This window comes from Hydra vulgaris, chromosome 10 (genome assembly GCF_038396675.1).
Source record: "Hydra vulgaris chromosome 10, alternate assembly HydraT2T_AEP".
In the NCBI taxonomy this organism is placed as follows: domain Eukaryota; kingdom Metazoa; phylum Cnidaria; class Hydrozoa; order Anthoathecata; family Hydridae; genus Hydra; species Hydra vulgaris.
Genome location: NC_088929.1, coordinates 25159651 through 25186981, shown reverse-complemented (window position 1 = coordinate 25186981; position 27331 = coordinate 25159651). Strand labels below are relative to the sequence as shown.

Genomic DNA, 27331 nt, shown 5'->3' with positions numbered 1-27331 from the left:
ACGAACATTTGTAAACAGTGTACTGAACGGGACTTCACCAAGTTGGAAGGGCGATATACTTAAATTGTCCTAAAGTTACCAATTTAGATAAAACAAGTACTGTTGCCAGTATTTGGACTAATAATTTAATTGTTTAATAAAAGCTATATAAAAAATGCCGGTAAGTTTTGACAGGCTTCTATTATTACTTTGATGATGAATTTTAATCTGGTAAAAGTATGATAAAAAATGTAAATTCATAACAAAACATAATTTTAATTTATAAAAGTCGTATTAATAAGGTTTTATTGTTATGATAAGTAATAAAAATAATATTCATATTTAATGAAATATATAATAATTCAATTTTGTAATGCCAGAATTGTTATAAGTTTGTTTTTTTATATAACTTTACAGACTTTACTTCTAAACTTCAAAACTAGCTATAGCCTCAAAATTTTATTATAGCTTAAAATTTAGCTTAAATAAAATTATGTGCATATACATGTATATACACATGCACACACATACACACACACATACATACTCGCGCGCGCGCGTTTATATATTTTAACATAAGAACTTCATTTTTAATATTTAATAAAATTATGGCAATAATTTTTTATAATAATTTTATTAAGTACAAATTTGTAGTTTAATTATTCTGAATTTTTATTTTAGGCTTATCATTCAAGTTTGGAATCTTCTGTAACACTATGCAAGATGGCAATTCTACCTTTAAATACAAAATTTAAAGGCCCTGCTCCTCCTGGTAAGGTTAAATCAATTTGGTTTAAATTTTAGTTTTCAAAACAAAAATATTAAAAAAAAAACCCAGGCAAAATATCAAAGAGTTATTGTGTTTGGTGCAGGGATTTTTTTTTTTTTGTTGAGTTTTAGCTTAAGTTAATTTTTTATTTATTTTCTCTTTCATTAAAATTTCTTCTTTTTAAAATAAAGTTTTTTTTTTTAGATAAGTCTAGGTAAGATTTTTTAGCGCATTTTCAAATTTTGAAAACATCTTAAAAGCTGTGGTCAAATAGTCAAAACAAAATATTATTTGCATAGTCATATAATGGTGTGCGATCACATGCCTTTCTGTGAAACACTGATATTCTATATTTTTTGCAGTTTGTATATATATATATATATATATATATATATATATATATATATATATATATATATATATATATATATATATTAATAATGAAAAAACAGCTTTTTCTATGGTACTTTAAGTTCCATGCCTATATATCAATCATCAGCCATTAAATACAAAATCAAAAACAAAATCAAAAACTGCTAAAAATTACAAAATACTGTGTAGTGGGATCTTTATGTTGCTAAGACATACTTAATGGCAACCTAAGAAGAAAAAAAAAATAGCTTATCATCGGTGTCAAAAAAGATACGAGAAATTTATTCTTGTGCCTGCATTTTGAAATCTACTCATTTCGTTTATTTAACAAGTTATCACCTTTATATGTTAAAATAAGGATTTTTTCATATAAGCAAAGATTGCAACTTTTTTGACAAATTGAATTTTTGATGAAGCGTTATAAGTATTGCAACGTTTTACAATTTTCCACTCAATTAACGGTGTAAACATTTTGTCTTTTATGTCCCAAATTTCTTTAGACAACTTGATATTATTTTTATATTTATTAATGTTAAAAGATTTTAGGTGATTAGCATACCAAAATTTGAATGGAGTTTCATATAAGCCAAAATATACTTTTTCTTTGTAGTCAGGTTTATTTGACAACACAGTGGCTTGATAAACAATGTTCTTTGACAAGCACTGATTGTTCATGGGACAGATGGATTTGTTGACACAGTTGCATGCTTTTCCCTCATCTATACCTTGGCTATATAATATCCTGTGATTGTCCAATTTAATGATGGACTTGATGTTTGCCATACATGAGTAGCTTATTTTAATGGTATTTTGATTAAATATCTTATGAAATCTGTGACCAAACGGGAAGTGTAGGTCTACCATGTTCAAAAAACAACTGCCTGATTTTGTTGCAACATTGGTACTGAAAGGTGGGTTGTACCATATTATGTTTCGCTTGTGGTTTTTGAATGGGATTGGTTTTTTATTTGAATGGTAAGCGAATTTACAGATAAAACCTGATTTAAATAATATATCTTGATAAGGAGGAATGGATTGTTTAAAAATATTTGTGTTTGTGAAAAATTGGTTGAAAATCTTAGTTCGATAGTTTGAGGAAGGCTTTTAAGTAAACTAGGAGGGTGATTAGAGTTAGCATTTATATAGCTGATGGAATAACCAGGCTTGCAGTAAGGTTGGAAAGAATTGTAATTAAGATTTAACGTCAAGTCCAGATAATTAACAATTTTAAAATTAGTCTTAAATGTCAATATATATATATATATATATATATATATATATATATATATATATATATATGTATATGTATGTATGTATATATATATATATATATATATATATATATATATATATATATATCAGGCCTTGTTAAGAAGCGTTACGCAGCTCGCATTTTGCTTGCGAAAAGGCGATTTGCCTACGCGTTCAGCAGTTTTGCGCTACGCAAAAACTTATATCTTTTAGAATATTTAAATTATCTTTTGATTATCGTTAACGTGACGTTTATTCAGAAGAAATAAAGTCGTAAGTAAAAGCATTTAACCGCAATTGTAAACTAATAGATTTTTTTGTTAAAGAAACAGTTTGTTTCATTTTTTTTTTTAATTATTAAAAATTAGTTAAAAAAAATAAAGTGTTTAAGTTTTATCTTAAGGAATTAAATATATAAATTCCTTTTAAATATAAAAATTATTTTTAGTCATAATAGTTTAAAAAATACACGATTTATTTTGATGTAAAAATTTTATTAATAACATATTTTGTTTATTGTTAATTCAATAACGTAAAGTTTTAATGATGTTCATTTAATTTATGAAAATAAATTATGATCACGAATATGTTATCAGTAACTGATAAATAACAAAAAAAAAACTCTATTGTTTAAAAACATTATTAAAAAGAGTTCACAAATTAAATTAGAAAAAATTTATTAACAATTGATAAAATAACCAAAAACCAAATGTAAAATCATAAGAAAATAAACAAATATTTTTCGTTTCATGAAAGAAATATTTTTTTCAAAATAAAATTTAGTTTATATTAGAAAAAAATAATAAAAATGATTTTTTTAACAAGAACTTTGATTTTATTTGTAACTTTTGTTATAGTGAGAAAAAAAAAAACTTTTTGTATGATTTTTAACGCGTTAATAAAATAACTTTAATTACAATGCCGTACTTGTAAAGACGCTAGTGACGCAATATAACTTCTAACGATGCAAAATATATTTGCTGAGTTGAGTTACTTAAAAATGCGTTACGCGTTTTCGCTACGCAGCGAAATCTCGTAACAAGGCCTGATATATATATATATATATATATATATATATATATATATATATATATATATATATATATATATATAGATATATATATATATATATATATATATATATATAGATATATATATATATATATATATATATATATATATATATCTATATATATATATATATATATATATATATATATATATATATATATATATATATATATATATATATATATATATATATATATATATATATATATATATATATATATACATAGTACATATTCACAATATGTTTTAGACCATTTACATTTTTTCAAAAAATCCCGGAGAATTCTTCTCTAATATTTAAGTTTGTAGTTCTATATTATAAAATTATTAAAACACATGTATTTGACACAAAATATGGAACAATTACAAACTTTTTAATGTCAAACTTCATAAAAAACACTTATTGTCTACTATGTCCTCCTTTTGCTTTAATCACAGCCAATATTTACCGAGGAATAGATTCATTCAAATTAGTTATAAAATCCTGGGGTATGTTGTACCATTCTCTTTTAAGTACTTCAAAACATTCTTCAGCATTTCCGGGAGCTCAATTATATTTAAATCTGGACTCTAGGGAGGCCTGGTCATCAATTCCAGTACTCCTTCCTCTGCCATTTCATTTAAATAATTTTTTGACACTCAGTAACAATGTTTTGGGTCATTGTCCTGCTGCAGAATAAAATTATGATCTATTAGTCTCATTCCGGATGATACAGCATGGTGCCCAATCTTTGTGTTGTTTCGCATTTGTTTTTCTTTATTGCCACACCGTAATAATGGTTTTCGAATTGCAACACACCCTCTTAATCCTGATTTGAGTAGGTGTCATCAAATGCAAGAAGAGCTGACAATTTTCCCAGTTGCTGTGTTAATGTCCTTTGCCAACTTGGTTGATGCTTTTTTCTATTTCTTAAAGAAATGGTTTTTAAGTATTTATTGTCATCTTTTGTTAGCTTAGGAGGTCTACCACTTTTCTTTCTATCTTCAATGGAGCCAGTTTCTCTAAACTTTTTAATGATTTCTGTAATAGCAGCCTTTGAATATCCTGTTTTGGGTGTAGTTATTATGACACATCATTTTTATAAATAAACAAACAAATCCCTCATGTTCCCTCATCAATTTTGCTTATTTATTTAAAATAAAATCTTTTAACTTTTCTTATATATTATTAAACTTAAGTACGCTTTAAAAAAATTACATAGAAAAAAAACTGTAAATACATCTAATTATACAAGTGGTCTAAAACACATTTATACAACTGTATATGTATATATACTGATTTGTAATTATGGCATTATTTGGTCTATTGTTCATAAAAATTTAGTTTTTGTAGATGTTAATTTGTCACGCTTGTTAAAAAAAAAAAATTATTAACAAAAAATTTTTTTTTGTAATGGACATAATTTGTATTTGATGTGATTATTGTAAGTTAACATTAAGTAACATTGTTATTATATATTATTACTTAAACTTGTAGTTACATTTTCTTTTATTGGGTTTATTACAATTTATATTATTATAAATTTATATCGTTTATTGTATTATTATCTATAATTGTATTATAAAAATTATAATGAGTGTATTGTGCAACCCCCGTTCCACAGCTACACAACCTGCAATAAAATGCAATACAGCAAATCTAGACATCTGGCTGAACAGTTTAATGAAAAAATTCAACTTTATTCAAATTTGTAATAAATGTGTCTACGCTAGAGACAGAGCTAACCACCGCAAAAAATGAAGTTGTCTAACTAAAAAATGTCCCTAACCAATGATTGGTTTTTGATAATCAAAACACAGTTAACAAAGCATTTTTACTTTTAAAAATAGCAAAAGCAAGAAAAAAAAAAAAAATTGTGTGTTGAAATGTAATAATAAACGGTATTCCAGAAAATGATCAAGGTAGTGATACACATGATGCAGCTGAAGTGAATAAATTTCTCAAGAGAATTCTTGTTGACAACTGCGAACTGAAAGGAATCTGCGCAACCTCCAAATGTCATACCTGGCATAGACCGGAAGCCAACTAACAAGAAATTCAGTGTTAACAATGGGAAGAAATTCTATTGAGGTATATGTTGGAATGAACTTAAGAAAATTAAAATTATATAATCTCAGACCTTTACCTTCTTACCAATATAATTTAAACAAAATAACATGTTATTACTGCAATCCCACTTCTTCAAACAATAAAATGAATGAACAAAAGATACTTATTGCAACATTTAATTATCAATTACTAAGTCATGGTTTAACATCAGATCAGTCAACTCTATTGAGAATTTCTTTTTGTACAACAAAAACAGAGATAAAGTTTGTGGTGTATACATTAAAAATGGCTTAAATTCATTAGAAATTATTGGCGATGAGTTATCTGAAAAAAAAAATGAACAAATCTGGGCTCAAATTATAATAAGCAATCATGAAACACTAATTGTAAGATGTATCTACAGATACATCTTATACCTAACTCAACAAATGACGTTTCAATTGAAATAAATAAATCAATACAAAGAGCTTGTAATGTAGTCAACAAAAATAAGAAAATGTGAGTTGGTAATTATGAGCGATTTTAACTATCCTGACATTTCTTGGGATTATAAAGGCAGCAGACTTCAAGGGGTGGAAAGAACCCTGCATTATTACGTTCAAATATCTAATTGACTCTAACTATTTAACACAAAACATAATTGAACCAACGTTTTCAAAACATTTCTTAGATCTTGTTTTTACAAGTTGTCCTGAATCTAACTACAATGCAATAATTGGACTAACACTTGACTCTACAAGTTGTAATCATTTACATTCTTCAGTAAGTTTTGGCTTAATAACTGAAACAAAATCTGATATTACAGTATGTCGAAATGAATTAAAACTTATGAAAAAAGGTGGTTTTACAAGTATCTCTAAATATTTAGAAAGCCTAAAATTTGAAATAAAAAGCATCTATGGTTTTAGAGAAATCTCAATTTAAAGCTGACCAAATTTATCTGTATCCCTCCGATAGCTATTACTAATGCTATTTTAATTGTATCTTATATTTTAGAGGGTCAATTCTGTATTTTAGGTGTGTTTATTTTATACTTTAGAAAATTAGTTCTGTATTTTAAGGTTGTTTAGTTTATATTTTATAGATGTTTGTTTTATATAAAAATTAATTTATATTAATTACTTTATTTGTTTTAAATTAGCAGCCAATGGGAGTGCTGATATTATTGAAGAAACTCTTCAATTTTTCAAAGCAAATGTTTTCTTCAAAAATTATGAAATTAAGGTATGAATTAGATTTCATTATTTAATAAGTTCAAATATTTAATATACTATATTTATACTATATATTCAAATCTTTATTATGCTCTATTTATAATACAAATATTTATATTATATATAGTTATAACTTTTATGTTATTATTTTTGTATCATTATTAAATTTAACAATACACAGTAAATAAGAGCTTTAATCATTCATTAAAATTCAAAAGAACAAATTAATTAAAGTTTTGTGCGCATGCGTTTTAGCGCTTTTTTTTTTCACAAACAAGTTTTAATTAGAGATTTAAAAAATACTAAATTCTAATATTTAATTTACATATAGTGTATACTATATACTATATAGTATTTAATAAAACAAGTAGATGTTGGAAATATCCTATTGGAGTGGATATCTTGAAAGAAAATAAATTCACTGATTGACTTTTTATTGTACCATAGTTTAAGTTTGGCTGATGCGAAAAGAGACTCTGTGCAATGTAAAACATTAAGACAAAACAAGGAATACATGTTGGTAATAAGTTAGTAACAATACAAATGTGTATGTATATTGATGGTAAAGAAATGGAATCATATGATCCAACAAAAGCCATTGAAAACTGGCTATTAAAAACGTTGTGGCATCTTCTAACTTTAGGAATGCCAAATAAATTAAGCATTCTTAAAGTTAGAAGATGCCGTTTCAGTTATAAAGCCAAAATAAATCAAAATTTTTTTGAAAAGCGATGATAGGGTAGATAATAGTATTAGAACTATAATGGTAATGATAATAACCATTTTTGAATTTCGTTTTTTGTTTTATTGCCCTAATATTATAAGTATTCCCGTAAACTTCTCTTTCATTTTTATAAAGAAAAAAAAATGTGTTAAAAATAATTATTTGTAATAAAAGTGCTTACAGCAAGTGAGAAAACTAAAGTCATTCATGCTGACGTGTTCTTTTTCTAAACTTAAAAGAGTGAATTTTATCAATAGTTTTCAATAATTATTTTGGTTAGAGAAAAAAAATTTCTAGTTAACCCATAGCACTTAACGCAAAATAAATTTGACACATAGGGGTTACCATAAAACATAGAAATGAGGTCAGCAATTTTTTCCTGACCTCAAACATTTTTAGGTTGGCCTGTAAGAAGCTTAATTTATTTCCAATAAAATAAGCTTCTTACAGGTGGTGTTTACCACTTTTAACCATTTTTTAACCAATAATTTATCTAATATTTCTTGTTAAATTAATTATCTTTGATAGCAGCAGTAGTTTAAGTGCAACTACTGCCTACTTACTACTACTAATAAAGTTTAATATTACCTTAATTTAATTATACAGTTAAGGTGTTTATAGCATTTAGTTTTATTAAATGTGATGGGTCTAATAAATTACATGCAGTGGTCTGATTATAGAAAAGTTGCTTTTTAATTTTCGAAGACCTGAGTGATAAGATAACATCTGGCCACTTCAATCAATGAAAGCATTATCTCAGTTTATTTTGTCTCAGATTTGTCTCAATTTTTCATTGTCTCAATTTATTTTTTATTGTATACTTAAATAAACTTAAATATACTTGTAGGTTGTTTATTAGTTCTATATTAATGTATAGTATTTATTTATTTTTATAGCAAGTATTTACTATAAAATGTTTCTGAGCACAAACTCTAGGCCTTATTTTTTGCTAAATTTTACTTTATAATATCTGTTGAGCATTATAATCACATTTTGAAAAAATCTTTACAGAGGACATACAAATCACAAATTAAAAAAAAAACTTTTTTCCACAAGAAATTTTTTTTAATACAAAAACATGTTGAATATGCAAAATAACATTCTTGGCTATATTTATAACTGGCCTTGCAATTGTCCAATTAAACTGAATGACTGGAGGTGAACTAAAAACATTATTTCACCAAAAACATTAAATATTTCATATCATTTACTGTTCATTTACTAAAAACAAAGTTATTCATTCAAATTGCAACTTCATTACTTTTTGTGCAGGTTCTTTCTTAAAACCTCCCAAATTTAGTTCTTTTAAGTATTCATTTATTGTTCATTAAATGAATATTTCACCATGATATAATTTAGACTTCAATTTAAGATAAAATTGCTATCAAGATGATGCAATCAAAATGATGCAATTGTTTTGATTGCATCATTTTGATTGTTACTAATTAACATTAAAATTGTTTTCGAAAAAACTAAAATTAAATAGCAAAACTAATGTGAAATGAACTAAATATGAGATAGTAAAACCAATTTTTAAAAAGAATATCAATAAGGATTTTGGTGTTAATAAATTTTTGACAGTTCTAATTTTATAGAGCAGATCATTATAATATAACATTTTCTTTGCAAGTTGTAATGTCACATAAGGTAACTTAAGCAAACAAATTTGATTTCTAGTTCTAACTGAATGTTGGTAAAGCAATTAATAAAATTTAAAAACATTTTTTATCTATTCTATACTGCTAAGCATTCTTTATTATAAGTTTATCAATTGATGGTAAAATATGTATACAATGCACATATCCTTGGGAGTATGTGACAATATTGGCTTTTAGCAATATTTGGCAATAAGGGGCTTTTTGGAAAAAAAATTTGTTTACTATATTCATTAAATGATCAACAAATAATTTTTTATTCACTTTATTTTTGTTCTCACAAATTGAATTATTTAATTATTTGATTTAAAGTGCACTCAAACATCAGCCTCTAAAATAATCAAACATTGGCCTCCAAAATAATCAAACATCGGCCTCCAAAATAATTGAAAAAATTTTCATTTTTATGTCACATAAATTGCTTTCAACGATTTTAATAAATTAAAGAAACTGCGTCAATGGTTGAATTAAGCAGTTATCCGATTTTTTTTTATCTAGACAGATGAAAAAAAAATCGGATAACTGATTTTTTTATTGAAAAACTTTAATTTTTTGATTGAAAATATTTTAATTTAATTTAAAATGATTTTTAAATATTAAAAAAAAAACTGCTAATAAAATTAAATAATTTTTTTAAATTAAAACATTTTATCATTAATCTATTTAGTTTTAAATTTAATTATTGTTTGTTTCGCCGACCACCAGATTATTTAACTGTTATATAACCACAGAATTGAAACGACACCTTAAGTTTAAATCTCAAGTTTGTTATCTGACTTTTTTATGCAATCAAAATATTTTCAAATGATAAAAAAGGATTAAAAAATCTACTTGAAAATTAAATCTTTGAAAAAAGAAAAAAATTTTAACCTTCAATTATTAAAAAGAAGTTATGCTATTTGAATAAATAAAGATATATAGTTCCCCTAATAAAAGAAATTTCCATTAGACTAATTTAAGTTTTTTTTTTTTTTTTTTCATTGAAATTCCAAGTTATCTTGTAAAAAGTTATTTAAAAAGATAATTTCAAAGCATGAAAATTATTTTAAACAGAGTTCTTTTAACTCTTGTATGAACGCAAATACCGTTTAAATTTTCTATTATAACCTTTCTTGTTTTATTTAAAATAGTTTTATAATTAAAATTTTTTAGATGAAACATTAAAAAAAAAATTTTTTTGTAAATAATTAAAAAATTATTTACAAAAAAATTACAAGTTGTTAGGCAAATTTTTATTTCATGTAAAACTTGGCATAAATTAATTTTCATACAATAAAGTCTTTATAATACCTGGATTGTTTATTGTTCAGTTAAAGTTTTAGATAAAAATTATCCATTGATTTTTCTATATTCTTTTAAACATTTGACCTTTATTTTAAATCTATCATTGCATTTTAAGCAATAGTGTCAATGCTGTCAAAAACTCCTTCTATAACGCAATGAAACTCTAATTAGATTACTCTAAGTTACATGCCATTATAATATTAATTTAGTGTTTATATATTTATGAACCTGAAAATCAAGCATATATGGTAAAATCTTGCAATAAATAGGCTTATTTTGAAAAATCCAGCGTCAGCACGCGACTGTATAAATGCTATGTTTCTGTAAAAGTAAGACAAGGCCATTACATGTTACCAGTGGCAATATAATCAAATTATTGACATTTGCACTTTCTTCGTGTGTCAAGTCTCATATTTGAAAGTATTCTTTATGTGGTAGTGGTGTAGTGGTAGAGCGCTTGCCTCATAAGTGAGAAGTTCCAAGTTCAATTCCACCATGTCCCTGGTAGTACCGTGCTCATTCTGTTTTTCCTTTATTGAGGTTTATTTTAAGTTTATGGTATTCAAAGTTCTGAATAATAATAATACTTGAAACTTTCAAAGGCACTCTGCAAAGTCATTGAAAAATATAACAAAAAGTAAGGGATCATTAATCGAACTTTAAGATACACCTGATTTTCATTTAAAACATTTGGTTTTTTGATTATTCACAGCTCTTTTTTGATTTGGTTTTTTAATCATTCACAGCTCTACTCACAGGTCTCTTTTGCAAAACTAGTCTTTGAACCAGTCTTGTTGAAACCAGTTTTGTGTTGTGTAACCCATTAAACAATAGTTGAGGTAATGATTAAGAAGCGCTGAGATTGGTTGGAAGTTTTCCAGTGTGCGTGTTAAGCTAGATTTGTAAACAGGTATGTTTTTTGCTTTCTTCTACTGCATTGGTACTTGAGTTGATTCAAAGGAAAAGTTGATAAGATGAGTAACTTGTATTCTGCACAAAATTTAAATTTAATATACAATACATTTCAAAATAAGTTATTATGGTTATTACATGTATGTGTGTATATATATATATATATATATATATATATATATATATATATATATATATATATATATATATATATATCAGAATGTTTTTAAAACGTTCTGAATGTTGTTAACAATATAAACAATGTTTTTATTTTTATTTTTTTTAATAAAATGATTTTATTATTTATTTTTTTTTACTGTAAATCATGCACGGAGTGTTGCTACATCGACTATCTTATAGCCTGACTCGCAACAAACTGCTGCTACATCGACTGACAAATAGCCTGACTTGCAACGGAGTGCTGCTATATCGACTGACAAATAGCCTGACTCGCAACGGAGTGCTGCTACATCTACTATCTTTTATCCTGACTCGCAAGGGAGTGCTGCTACATCGACTGAGGGTTTGGTTTGGGCAGGCAGGATATCAATTAATAAAAAAAAAATTCCGGTCTTGCATTTTAATTTTTACTTTTTGTCAACAAAATACGGAAATATATATATATATATATATATATATATATATATATATATATATATATATATATATATATATATATATATATATATATATATATATATATATATATATATATATATATATATATATATAGAACTCTTATATGTTGTCAGAAAGTTATATATATATATATATATATATATATATATATATATATATATATATATATAATAATGTATATATATATATATATATATTTATATTTATATATAAATATATATATATATATATATATATATATATATATATATATATATATATAAATATATATAAAAAACAAATACGCAAATTTAATTTACCAGAATGTTTTTAACAATATAAACAATGTTTTTATTTTTGTTTTTTTTAATAAAATGTTTTTATTTTTATTTTTTTTACTGTAAATCATGCGTGGAGTGTTGCTACATCGACTATTTTATAGCCTGACTCGCAACGGAATGCTGCTACATCGACTGACAAATAGCCTGACTCGCAAGGGAGTGCTGCTATATCGACTGACAAATAGCCTGACTCGCAACGGAGTGCTGCTACATCTACAATCTTTTAGCCTGACCCGGAAGGGAGTGCTGCTACATCGACTGAGGGTTTGGTTTGGGCAGGCAGGATATCAATTAATAAAAAAAAAATTCCGGTCTTGCATTTTAATTTTTACTTTTTGTCAACAAAATACGGAAATATATATATATATATATATATATATATATATATATATATATATATATATATATATATATATATATATATATATATATATATATATATATATATATATATATATATATATATATATATATATATATATATATATATATATATATATATATATATATATAGAACTCTTATATGTTGTCAGAAAGTTATATATATATATATATATATATATATATATATATATATATATATATATATATATATAATAATGTATATATATATATATATATATTTATATTTATATATAAATATATATATATATATATATATATATATATATATATATATATATATATATATATATATATATAAACCACAAATACGCAAATTTAATTTACCAGAATGTTTTTAACAATATAAACAATGTTTTTATTTTTGTTTTTTTTAATAAAATGTTTTTATTTTTATTTTTTTTACTGTAAATCATGCGTGGAGTGTTGCTACATCGACTATTTTATAGCCTGACTCGCAACGGAATGCTGCTACATCGACTGACAAATAGCCTGACTCGCAAGGGAGTGCTGCTATATCGACTGACAAATAGCCTGACTCGCAACGGAGTGCTGCTACATCTACAATCTTTTAGCCTGACCCGGAAGGGAGTGCTGCTACATCGACTGAGGGTTTGGTTGGGGCAGGCAGTCTATCAGTTAATAAAAAAAATTCTGATCTTGCATTTTAGTTTTTACTTTTTGTCAACAAAATATGGAAAAAACTTTTGGACAACATATGTCACTCTCTTCTTCAGCTAGTTGTTAAGTATATCCATCACAAGAAGGATGTTCTGAGCAGTCATAAAAGTCTGCATCAAATCTTAGTAGTAATAAAGTATGATGAATATGAATTTTCTTAACAGCTTGTTGAGCAGAAATAAAGTATGCACCACCAGCACCTTGCCTTAATTTACCATAGACTTACTCTAAAGGATCAGTTGAAAAATCACCAAGCATAATAAATTGATGATCTCTACTAGTTTTAAGTAAAAAGCTAAATAAGTCTAATTAATCTAATAATGTGTCAGATATTGCATCTGCTTTTGTCAAAGTTTTTATTCTATTTTTACCATTTTTTGCAACAATATTTTTGCACATTTCATTTTGATGTTGTAAACAATTATAATCTTACATCATCAGACATTTATAATCTTAAATGCATCAATAAACATTTGCCAAAAAACAACAGTACCTTTAATTTGCTTCTGATTTGTAACTGAGTTTGTTTTCAAAGCTGTCTTCTTTCTTTACAAAAATAATGCTTTACAAGTTAAATTTTACCTTTCTACAGGCTTTGGAGATATGGCTAACTCGTTTAGGCAAGATAATGTAATAAGTGAGTTTAATTTTAACAATCTTTGTTTCTCAAGAGCTTTCTAATCAGCAACTAACTCCATAGCTGCACCAAAATGACATTTAATCTCTTACGTTTTTTCTTCTATAAGTGGACATAATCGTATAACAAAAATATATTTGTTTAAGTTCTCTAAGGTTTATTAGGAAATTAAAAAGAGTAAAAAAATGTCTATTTATTTGATTGTTATCACAAATTACAAAAATAACTTTTCCACCAGATTGTTCAATAGATTCAATTACACTAGTAACAACACTGTACTGAAAATGAAAATCCAAACTAGACACCAGTACCATACTGACAATAAATGTAGGTCCTGCAAATAAGCATTTAACCATTACATAAAGTAGTATTCTGGCAAGCTCTGGGTTATCCTGAGCATACCCATAGATTTTTCCACCATGAAATGTGACAGTTGCTTTAATGTATACTTCATCAACCATTAGCAGGTGGTTACTAAATATCCGGACTAACTTTAACTGACTTTTAAATGCCATAAGCTAAACTTTTTTTTTTCATTCTTATATCCATTTTAAAGCTTATTTAATTTTCTGTGAGTTAATTTACTTGTTTTTAGATAATTAATAAAAACTAAGATAATAATGATGTCCAAGCAAGAAGAGATAGGATAACCGATTAAGAACTTCACTTTGAATAATAAATTGCAAGGTAAAAAGTTCACAGTAGATCACTTCAATGCTGAAGAAATTCCAAGAAGCAGTATCTACAAATAATCAAACGTGCTGAGAATAATTTTGGACACAAAAGAATGCAAGTACAAGTACAAAACAGGGTATATGTGGTCGACAAGAGAGCCAGATTGAGCGAATCAAGGTTGGCGTTATTTGTCTTTATCGCGATTTTCACGGAAAATTAGGCATCCTTGACGATGAGTCTTACTTTACGCTGTTGCACTCAACAATAAACGGAAACAACACCTACTACTACTCTAGCGACAGAGACAAGACTCCACTGAGCGTTAAGTTTTGCAAAAAACGCAAGTTTGAACCAAGCTGCTTGGCTGGCTGGCCGAGCAGCTTTGGTTCTGACATGGCTATTTTCAAGCCATTTTTCATCCCCAGCAGTAATGCAGTCAATAAAGCCATCTACGAAATGGATTGTATTAAGAGAAGATTAGTGCCGTTTATCAATGCTCATCATGCTGATGGTAATTATGTATTACCATTGGCATGATGAGCATTGATACCAGACCTGGTCTCATAGCATTATGTCAGAACTGTGACCAACTGCTATGAGGCTCATAACATCAATTTTGTCAAAAAAGTTGATAATCCCCGAGCTGCACCGTAGTGTCGCCCAATCGAAGACTTTTAGACTATTTTGAAAGGGAAAGTGTATGAGTATAACTGGCAAGCAAAAAACGTGAAGCAAAAAATACCTTAAAAACTATGGGAGTAAGAACCCTTGAAAGTATGTCCGGATTTTTAGTAACCGCCCGTCATAGTGCATGAGTGCTGTCTGCCTTCCAAACTATCAAATATTTTGGAAATTAAGGATTTTGTATCAAGTTTATTTGTTCTTGAGGTTGATTTTGTTAAAGATCGTACACTAGGTAGCTGAAAATCATTTCTTAAATGCTTGTATGATCTCAAAATACAGCCATATACTCAAAGGCTCAAATAATAATATCTGGTGAGTTTTTCATCCTCTTAAAAATTTCTTGCTGATAGACAATTTGTTTTCAAATTTCACGCTAGAAAATTAGCCTTCACTCTTTTTGTTAGATTGTGAGATTGCAAGGCCTGTTGTAAAGATAGACTTGCTATATTGGAGACAGGCAATGTGCTTTTTGTAAATACAAATGTAATTAAGCATTTTAACGTCCCTGAACTGAGTAGTTAGTTTCTTAAAGAAACTAAAAAGACTTTAGTGTGTTATAAACTACAAATAGAAAGATGTCCAGAAATAAATCAAAAATTAGTTAAGAGTGAAATAATGAAACATTTGTTACTTCACTCCTTCATCATCATTTGTTACTTCATTCCTTCATCATTTGATACTTACTCCATCATCGTTTGTTACTTCACTCCTTCATCATCATTTGTTACTTCACTCCTTCATCATCATTTGTTACTTCATTCCTTCATCATCATTTGATACTCACTCCATCATCGTTTGTTACTTCACTCCTTCATCATCATTTGTTACTTCATTCCTTCATCATCATTTGATACTCACTCCATCGTTTGTTACTTCACTCCTTCATCATCATTTGTTACTTCATTCCTTCATCATCATTTGATACTCACTCCATCATCGTTTGTTACTTCACTCCTTTTTACCTGTTAGTAAAGTGATTTACAACTGGTAAAAAAAATTTACTAAAGTAAAGTGTAATAGATAGTCAAAATGTAGCAATACAAAATAGAAGTCATCACTAATTAGGAATACACTGAGAATAAAGTATCTCTTTGTGTTATTTTTAGTTGACACTTTCCATGGTATCCCGTCGGTTTTATTTATAAAAAGTTTTGATATTCTTTGTCTATGTACCATTGAGTACATCTATATAATACCCAAAATAAATAGCAAAAGGACTGGTACTAGTGACTCCAACTTAATATTAAGTAGTAACTCTTAGCTAATTTTTGTAATTATAATTTTATTATGAAAAAATATTTTTTTTAGACTCCAGCTGATCGTGTATTAATTTATCTTACATTGTATGTTACAGAATGTCTCAAGAAGTTACAAAAGGTATTTGTGTTACAAATAAAAAAACAGTTAACAATTTATATTTATACTAGAGATGAGGACCTGTAAACTAATTCTACTTTTGTAGAACAAAAATTATGATTGCAAACTATGTTTATTCCACCAATTAAAAATATTCTGTATTTTTTATCATTCTGTATTTTTTCTTATTCAATGATAATTTCATGCTTTTCAGTATTTGCTTTTTTTATACTGAAAACTAAAGATTGTTATGGTCTATTTTTATTCCAATTCCTCCCGCAGCTGCGGTCCATCGCTGTGCTGTGCAGGAGAGTATAAAATATGTAAACTTTGTTAAAACTCATGTTGACTGAAAAATAACTCTATGCTGGAGATTTTTCAGCTCTATGCATATGGGGTTTCTTACATACTTCATTATAGTAATAATCTAAATATAAAAAAAACACACAAAACAAATTTTTTGTTTTTTTTGTTTTTTTGTTATTCACCTCCTTAAGGCCGATAAAGCCACTACAGATGAGGAGGCTACTTAATAATGGTTATAACCCTCTCTCAACTCTATAACTCCGAAACACGAACCTTGACGAACAAGGCCGCTGCGCGGAGAAACAAGTTGAGCGCGGTACTACCAGGAACGTGGTGGGGATCGAACTCGGAACCTCTCACTTATGAAGCGAGCGCTTTACCACTACACCACTACCGCATAATTGTAATAGTAATTACAATTAAAATAAAATAGTAAAAAATAATTGTAATAGTAAAAAATTAATAAAGAAAAGTTAAGTTTTTATGATTAACCTATCCAAAAAAAAATTTTTCTTAAGAAATCTTTTATACTGGCTTTTGTACATTTAAAAAAACATTTTGAAATGTTGAAGAAAGGTATTTTATCATTTTTAATAAAATTCATTCTCAAATAAATATTCTAAATTTTAAAATTTGTTCTACTTTCGGTTTGTTTTGACTTTGCTTTTAGTTAATAATCTAAATAGTAGTCTTGCATAACCTCAGCTATGAAGGGTCCCTATAAAATCAGTTATAACAGCTGGCATCATGAGAAGGTAAGCCAAGTACAGGTTGCCAATACCGAAATAATAATAGGACAGTTTAACTAAATCATGTATATGCTACCATGTGTGTTCTATACAATAGTACTGTTGTCAAAAATTAATAGAAATTTATTTTAGATAATGAATAGAAAGAATGATGAAAGATTTTTACTTTTTAATAACAACTTAATAAGTAAACTAATTAGGTATAACTTTTTATCGTGCATTAGATAAAGCAGAGGGGTTCTTATACCTGACATATGAAAGGCTTTTGATAAGGTCTGACAAACTGATCTTTTCCATAATTTTCCCTTTACAATCTGGATAGTTTTTAAAATTTTTTGAATCATTTCTTTCTAACTGCAGTATTAAAGTCATTTTTGATAAACAACACTACTTCATTTTCAGTAACTTCTAGGGTATCACAATGTAAGCTTAATCGATTCACACCACAGATTGGTAGGGTGCATCAAATGCCCCGTACTTTCAAAAATCGATCTGTCCCTATTCTTAAAACTTTCGATTGGTTCTCACAAAACACTCTGTTAAATTTTTTCAAAATTGAATGAGATTTAGAGAGGCCACCTCAAGTATGAAACTTGCAATGAGACCCTAAACAGAAGAAAAAAAAGTTTTTCAAATGTATGTCATGTTGGATCTCAAAAGAAGCGAAATTTTATATAAATTTCAAAAATAATAAAAATTTTTACAAGAATTATTATTTTAAATTTTATTACATAAAAATTATTATTTTTTAACAAAAAATTATAAAATAAAATTTTTTTGTCAAAAAATTTTTATAAGTCATTTTTAACAAAAAATGATATATATATTTTTGTAATTTTTATAAAATTTTGCTTCTTTTGAGACCCAACATGACATACATTTGAAAAACTTTTTTTTCTTCTGTTTAGGGTCTCATTGCAAGTTTCAGACTTGAGGTGGCCCCTCTAAATCTCATTCAATTTTAAAAAAATTTAACAGAGTGTTTTGTGAGAACCAATTGAAAGTTTTAAGAATAGGGACAGATCAATTTTTGAAAGTACGGGGCATTTGGTGCACCCTACTGATTGGTTATCAAAAGTTATGTTATATAGTTTCAAAAAGTTAGTTTTTTGATATAAAATTAATAAAAGCATTAAAAATGTAATAAATATGTCTATACATGTGATGAATATCATGTGTGGACATGTCATCAAAAACTTGACAAGTTTTCAGTTTTTTTTTATTTTTATCATTAAACAAAAGTTAATTGTAAATATTGTTACTTAAAGTTAAAAATATTGATGTATTTTAAAATGATAGGAATCATATTTGAAAATAATCATTTAACTATCATGTAATTGATGCACATCAAAATTAACAAACATAACAAAGTTCACAAGTTTTAGTGGCAAAAGTTTATTATTTGAGTTCAAAAATTTAAATTGTTAAAAAAAAAAAGCTATTTGGTTACTTTTAAACAAGTAAATAAATTAAATAACAGAAAATATGAAAAATGACTATTGTCTATAAACTATATGTATTTTATCTATACACATATTGAGTTGGTAAGCAATCAATTGAACTTTGATATGAACATTTTTTGGTATGTTTGGGTGAAAATAAAAAAAATCAAACAGAACCATTGAAGACAATCTAAAAGGCAGGAAAAAAAGTCACTCATTATTGCTTATTGAAGGTAATTTATGCATCACTTACAGATTTTATTTGGCATATTTATGTGCGAAAACATCAATATGAGTGATACAAAAATGACATTGAAAGCGCTTCTAAAAATTATTCATTTAATGCTCTTTGCCAGGTTGACTTTGTTGAGAATTACACTGTTTTGAACAGGATCAACTGCAGGCATCTCATTTCAGCCAATCTTAAGTCACAATTATGTTACATTACGACTTTGTTGATAATGCAGGCAAATTGGAAATAAAGTAATTTTAAAACATAAGTTAGTTTTTTAATGTAACTATTTATGTAATTTGAACTAATAAAATTTACTTGAACTTTTTTTTCAGGTAAAAACTCATCAAATACATGACATCAAATATATTACACAACTATATTTTAATACTTTTAAAAAACTGTATTAAATACATGCCGCAACTATATTTAAGTTCATTTTTTGCGATTTGAGTTACAGACACAGTTTAAAAGCCTAAAATACTTAAATTTATTTATTACTTAAATTTATAAAAATTTGATTTTGATTAGTTTTAATAAAAAATTGTGAATTAATGAATGAATTTAGATCTTAAATATGTAACATAAAAAGCAGCGTATTTTCAACGCCAAACACATGACACAAAAGATAATCTGATTATGGTAGGTTTATGCTTGCACACATATGAGTTTTTAATTTAATAATTTGTTAGTACATGTGCAAGCCTTCTCAGGAAAGGGGTGCGGTAGCATACCTTATATGACCTCGCATATAATATTTAATAGTAGCAAAATCTAATAGTAGCTTTTAAACCTTCATCCAATGCCGATATAACAGTTGCGCCTCATAAATGACACAGTTAATCAACTGAATTGCTTAATCAATGTAGCAATATAAGATATATTAGTAGGTTTAACCCCCTACTATGTCGTCACTAATTGACTTAGACTTATTACGTTGGGATACCAACTTAAAAGTGTAAGTTTTAAATAAATTGTTCTTTAAAAAGATAAACCAACAAAATTTTATTTTGTTTTACAAAAAGTAATACATTTCTTTGTTATTTACAGAAAAAATATATAAACAAATATTATGTATGTGTACATATGGTCAGGTTATCCTGCTACTGGTAACATGTAACCCAGTACAATCTGCTTCATGTCCTGCTGCCTTGTAGGATACGCCTTTTTAGGCAAAGGCTAGTAGATGCCAACTCTGATTTAAAACTCCCCCTATCTTGGGGCTCTTGGTTGAGTAAAGACTAGAGATGGTGTCTCGATAAAAATACTCATCTTGGGCAGATTTTAATTGCATCCGGCTACTGTGTTGCAGGCCTTGTTACGAGATTTTGCTGTGTAACAAAAACACACGACGCATTTCAAGTAACTCAACTCAGTAAATATATTTTGTATTGTTAGAAGTTATATTCCGTCACTAGTGCATTTTCAAGTACCGCATTGTAATTAAAGTTATTTTATTAACGTGTTAAAAATCATAATTTTTTTTTCTCACTATAACAAAAGTTACAAAATAAAATCTAAGTTCTTATTTAAAAAATCATTTTTATCATTGTTTCCAAATATGAACTAAATTTTATTTTGAAAAAAATATTTTTTAATAAAACATAACAAACATTTGTTTATTTTCTTATAATTTTACAGTTGGTTTTTGGTTATTTTATTAACTGGTAATAAATTTTTTCTTATTTATTTTGTGAACTCTTTTTAATAATATTTTTAAACAATAAAGAGTTTTTTTTATTATTTATCAGTTACCAATAACATATTCGTGATCATAATTTATTTTCATAAATTAAATGGATGTCATTAAAACTTTACGTGATTAAATTGACAATAAACAATATATCTTATTAATAAAATATTTACATCAAAATAAATCGTGCATTTTTTAAACTATTGTGACAAAAAATAGTCTATATATTTAAAAGGAATTTATATATTTAATTCCTTAAGATAAAACTTAAAACACTTTATTTTCTTTAACTAATTTTTAACAACAACAAAAAAATTATTAAACAAACTGTTTCTTTAACAAAAAATCTATTAGTTTACAATTGCGGTTAAATGCTTTTACTTACGACTTTATTTCTTCTGAATAAACGTCACATAAACGATATCAAAGGATGATTTAATAATTCTAAAAGATAAAAGTTTTTGTGTAACGCAAAACTGCTGAATGCGTAGGCAAATCGTCTTTTTGTAGGCAAAATGCAAGCTGCATTTTGCCTACAAAAAGGCGGTTTGCCTACTATTTGGCTGGCGCAGATGTATTTTCAATACATTGTTTCCAGTTTAGGATGTTGAATGCTGGATCTTCTTGACTCAATACATGGGTTTTGCTTGTGTATCTGTATTTATGACTAGGCAACTCATTCTATTATCTCCTAATGAGGGTACAGCTCTAAAACTCAGTTTTATGGTTCTGAGGCCGGCAGTCAGGTTTCCCAAACTTTGTGGTAGCTCTCAGAGAGGCTGATTCCATCAACAGCTAAAAAATATCAAAATATTAACATTGCCATGTTGCACATGAATGGTGTCCCTGTTTGTACTTTTGGTGTGCATTGCCAAGGCCACATTTGGAGCCCTTTGTTATGGCTTAGGGTTTATTAATAGTAATGAGGCAATTGCTTGGGCTATTAAACAGTGTACTGAGTACTATCTATGCTTTGAGTCAAGTTCTTTAACAAGTTTAAAAGGAATAAAGTACCAAAAATTATAAAACACAAAAAAACATCATCATCACCAAGTTCTCTAAACCTATCATTCACTAAAATTCGTGGTCTTCTAAGTAACTTTTCTACTGTTGAATCTTATCTCTTGCAAAGTTCACTAGACCTACTTGCTCTTTGTGAGACTAATTTGAGTTCAGCTGTCTCATCTTGTGATCTAAGTGTTGATGGTTATCTTCCCTTAATTCGTAAAGACTCCAATAGTCACATGCTTCGCCTGAGAGTTTACATTTGTAAGAATTCACCCATTTGTCGTGAAACTAGGTTTGAATCCACAGAATATGCTTTTATGTGCTTTCATTTAGCACCACTTCACTCTATCGCCTTTCTCTTTGTTCTTTATTGCTCTCCTTCATCTCAAGACTGCACTCTTTTTGATGTTATTTCTGATCATATTGACCGAGCCCTCTCTCTTTATCCATCAGCCATCCATCAATATTGTTGTTGTTGGTGACTTTAATGCTCATCACACTGAATTGCTTGGCTCCGAATCATTTACCTTCTCTACTTGACTTATGCTTTGTTTCTGATCCTAGTCAATGCTCAGTTTCTCCACATTCACCCTTAGGTGCTTCTGATCACAGTTTGATCTCTCTAAAACTAATATCTCATTTTCCTTCATCACCTGAATCCCCCTATTATTGTACCTCTTACAACTACCTTAAAGCTGACTGGCATTCTTTCCGTGATTTTCTTCGTGATGGCTCTTGGGTTAAAATCTTTTGTATTCCTGTTGAAAAATATGCTTCTTACATAACTTCGTGGATTCAGGCTGGCATGGAATCTTTTGTTCCCTCTCAACAATTCCAGGTCAAGCGTCACTCCTCTCGATGGTTTTCCGCACATTGTGCTGTTGCAATTGCTAATGGAAACCGTTACTTCCATGTCAATCAGCAAAACAACTCTCCAGAAAACAGACGTCTGTTTATTACTGCTAGAAACCATTGTAAAGAGGTTTTGTCTAATGCCAAAGCCCGCTATTCTCAGGTCATGAAATCTTGTATTTCATCACAAAAGTGAAATGAGTCACCTACCCTTCATCTTCTAGGATTAACTCTTAATTTCAATCTCTCTTGGAAACAATATATGAAATCATTTGCAAAGTTAGCATCTGCTAAGGTTCTTTATCTCTTTATCGAGCTCGACACTTTCTTACATTGGATTCTATTCTCTATCTCTATAAATTTCAAATTCGGCCTTGTATGGAATACTGTTAAAGTATTTCTTGTTGTTGAATTTTCTACAGAAAATAATCCTAAAAAGTTCTGGAATTATAATTTTGATTTTCTGTGCCAACACTTTTCTTGGTCTTACATTATTTTTGACATAAAATACCATAAATAAAATTCCTTTATTTTTTTTTCTTTATTTATTTCCTATGATGCAAAAAATTTTTTTTTTACAGTTATAAAAAGTTTAAAATTTTTTTTAGATTGCAACTAAAGAAGAAGCCAAAAAAGAAATGGCAACATTAGCAATTTTGAACTTTGATATTCCTGGTGATGCAAAGTTTCCATTAAATGCACTATATGGCAAGCCTCAAGATAAAAATGAAGCTGGTATTTTTCACTAAATATAAAAAATCTTTTGAATTTTGTTGACTTTTTCAATTTATAAAAAATGAAATTTATTAAGTAGTTTTACTTGTAAAGCTTGGTTCAGTTTTTTTTTTTTTTTTTTTTTAAACTCTCTTTTAGTGTTTATGACTTTGATAAAATGTTATCTTATCATAAATCTTTACGTTTTGTTTTATGATTAAATAGTTTTAACTTATTTGATTGTTTCGTGTTATGTTATATGCAACAAGCATTAATAACTAAAACGCAAATATTATTCCACTAGACGTTGTATTTTAAATAAGAAACACTTTTTGGCCTGAAGATTTTGAAGTTTAGGACATTTTGAATCTTTAATATTTATTAAGATTTTCTTATAAAAACACTTTTAAAAACCAATCAGAGAAGTGTTTTAAGCTTCATAATTTTTTTAATGTATTCTGTGTTCTTTGAGAGTACGTTAAATCTTTTTTAGCCGGGCCATGTCTCTTGTTAGTTTTTTTATTGATTTATATTTCCTCGTGTTTATTTTTAAAAAAAAGTTTCATGCAGTAATACATAAATTTAACAAGTAGAAAAAATCGGATTTTAGCTTTAAAACTTCTAAAACTAAAACTATAATTTATTTGTAGATCAAGTTCGTGCCTACTTTACACAACTGCGACAAGAACTTGGTCAAAGACTTATTGAGAAAGTTTATGATCCAGCAACAAATCGTCCTTCAAAGGTTTTTTTAAGTATTTTCTAAAAATAATTGTTTTTTGAATTTTATACAGAAAATATTATAATTTTAGATTACAAATTTATGTTAAGCTCTTATAATTTTTTAATTTTTTTTCATTTAAGTGGTGGATGTGTTTTGTTAAGCGAAGGTTCATGGATAAATCATTGTCAGGACCAGGAATGTAGTGAAACAAAAGCGTAAGAAACAATGAAATTGTTACTATAGGATGATGAAACACTGAAGGACTTCTTTTGTTTTAATTTCGTTTTATGCAGATGGCTCTAATTCCAGTTTGCTCTCGTGTTTTTACTTATATTTTTTTTCTGTTAATAGTATTTGTTTTATATAATAATTTTTTAGGGAGTCCGTAATTTTCGATATGCGAGATTAGTTTTCTCTCTTTTTTTATTTGATATATATTGAATATAAAAGTTTTTAAAATTTAAACTCTTACAAATATATTGTAAAACACTTCGTCAACTTTTATATTTTTTTCTAATAAACCAGTTATCGACTTATTTGAATGGTTCTCACAATATTTTTTAAATAAAGAGCAGAAGGTCTGCCTGAGACTCTTTTTTTAAAATAGCGAGCTTTAAATTTGTAATTTTTTTATTTCCTAGTCAAAAAGTTCTATATTATTTCGAAAAAAGATTCAGGTTTGACAACCGTTAAATTAAAAAAAATCTTGTATAATTGCTAACTCAGAATTTCCTAAAGTTCTGGAAAGTCCCTTAATGCTCAAGGGTTCTAGAAAGATTTTGGAATTTTAAAATGTGTTCTTAAATGATTAAAAAATTTTAAATATTTCAAAGTATATAAAATATGGTACCCACTTCGGAGTCTCGTATTTCTGATTTAAGGAGCATAAGTTCTCGTGAGGTCCATATATAATAAAAAAAAAATAGGTGCTAAATTTTCGATTGTTTGTAACTTACTTATATAGTTGTTGACATCCGTGAAAGTTAAATTTTATTTTGAATATTGTTTTGAGTATTTATCATTTAAAACCAGTGGACAGGCCAAGCCAGGTACTAAAATTATACAGATATAGTAAAGTATGAATGGTAGTGTGAACTCTCAGTTTTTAAACTTATCAGCAAAAACATTTTGACAAAATAAAAAGAATAATAACGATATACTAATCAATAAGTTAAGGGTTCTTTATTAATTATTGCCAATGCTGTATATTATAGTATTATTTTATCTATTAAATTGAATATTTTTACACCTAAAAAAGCTGTTTAAGAGCAATTTCAGTTTTTAAATTTGTTTAAGGCAGTGTAATTTTGCGAAATTCTTGGGATTAACGCACCACTTTATTATTATATGAGAAATTCTGTCCCGCTTTACCGAGACGAGATAATTTGGCGAGATCTCGGTATAATGGCAAATCGCGCAGAAACATTTTACAGCAATTACATGCGATATTTATTGCGTACGTATATTATCGCTTTACCAAGATAAATTTCTCAGCCGAGAGTCGTTTAACCAGGACATTATTATTACTTGTATGTACAATACTTTTCTTTTAGTAAATCAGAACTCCTCAAACTTGCTTATTAATTTGTCTCTTGGACAAAAATTTTTTAAAGCCTGGAAAATAAAATTATGCTATTTTAGCGTGCAAATACGTGCGAATTCAATGCCACAGAATTCGTTTTCTCGACTGTTGGTCGATCAACAACGTGCATCTTTGGGACCTAAAATATTAGTTGGGTAATCTTTCTGAATCATAATTGGAACATATGTAACCTAGACACTCAAAGTAAAATAAAGTTTTATCATAAATTAAAAAAACAAAAAAAACCCTCTAATTTAATGACATCACTATATGAAAAGATTTTATTGACTGTTTATGAAAGGGTTTCCTAATGTGTGGTCCGTGGATCCTTGAGGGGTTCACAGCATGCGTTCTAAGGGTTCATGTAGCAGGCATGGGCTTATTACAGAAAAAATTAAGAGGTTGAATTTTGATTTTTAGAACGAGGAAAATATATCAAACAAAGACAATATTTAATTTTTCATTAATTGAAGAGTATTTTTGTAAAAAATTATTAAATTCTTTGTTACAGTTTATTAAAAATTAAAAAAACATATGTATATATGTATAATGGTTCATATGTCACTTAAATATACACTTTTGTTACTGAAATCTCGTTCAGTAACAAAAGTGTATATTTTAGTGAAACACAAAAGCCACAGTGCTTTTTATGTGATGAAGTTTGTTAATGGTACTTTGAAGCCAGTTTTCTTGAACAATTACTAGATATATGTTGGAAGAACTGCTGTTACACATTGAAGTGCAGTCGACGAGAAGCTTAAATGAAGAACTACAAATAGAAGTCTCAGAACATCCCGAGACACTACAGACCTCTTTTGAAGGGTAGTTTTGCCCTCAAATCCTTAATCAAGAGACTTGGGTGCGTAGCCCATTTATGATTGAAATTAATGATACCATTGATGAAAATTTTATTAAAGATTATTTTATTGACATTAGACCCAAAGCAGTGCTATGAGTTGAATTTCATGCAAAGAATGTGTGTGATTTTTGTTTAGTTTAGGGTTTACTTTGTTAAAGGAGAAATGTTTGTATTACTTCAGTTTGCTACTAAGAACCTTTGTAAGCCAGGGTTCTCAGCATTAGTGTAAATCAAAACTAAAAATCGTAACCAGCTAGTCGCCAAAGACGACAATTCGTCAAATTAATTATTGAAAAGAAACAGTAGCAACCATCTCATCAAACAACTGTCATGCGCTAAATTTTACTTGATACTAATAAATTAAGGTGTGTGTATCTATGCGTTTAGGAGTCCTTTTTTTTCTTTCCCTACACATTTGCAATTATGTTGTTGTTGTGTTTTTTTATTTTTTTAAGAAAAGGAAGGGGGGAGAGGGGAGGGGGCTATGAATCTCTA

General features: G+C 27.4%; 1 protein-coding gene across 2 annotated transcripts; it reads left to right on the top strand.

The window, feature by feature from the left end:
* Nucleotides 1-24893, top strand: LOC100201109 (actin-related protein 2/3 complex subunit 3). Of its 2 annotated transcripts, none has more exons than XM_065807594.1 (7): nucleotides 1-160; nucleotides 661-751; nucleotides 6634-6716; nucleotides 16628-16696; nucleotides 23566-23692; nucleotides 24322-24416; nucleotides 24536-24893. In XM_065807594.1, exons 1-7 carry the CDS (start codon nucleotides 155-157, stop codon nucleotides 24596-24598), a joined length of 534 nt encoding a protein of 177 aa, XP_065663666.1. In that variant the 5' UTR covers nucleotides 1-154; the 3' UTR covers nucleotides 24599-24893. The 2 variants fall into 2 exon arrangements, with proteins under 2 accessions (XP_065663666.1, XP_065663667.1); XM_065807595.1 differs by having other exon boundaries at nucleotides 8-160; nucleotides 6637-6716.
* The last annotated feature ends 2438 nt before the right edge of the window (nucleotides 24894-27331 follow it).

What these genes read in the sequence shown, in the direction of transcription:
- LOC100201109 (XM_065807594.1), top strand. An exon ending in TAAAGGCCCTGCTCCTCCTG is followed by an intron (nt 752 to 6,633) that starts GTAAGGTTAAAT and finishes GTTTTAAATTAG; the next exon opens with CAGCCAATGGGAGTGCTGAT. An exon ending in TCAAAAATTATGAAATTAAG is followed by an intron (nt 6,717 to 16,627) that starts GTATGAATTAGA and finishes TATTTTTTTTAG; the next exon opens with ACTCCAGCTGATCGTGTATT.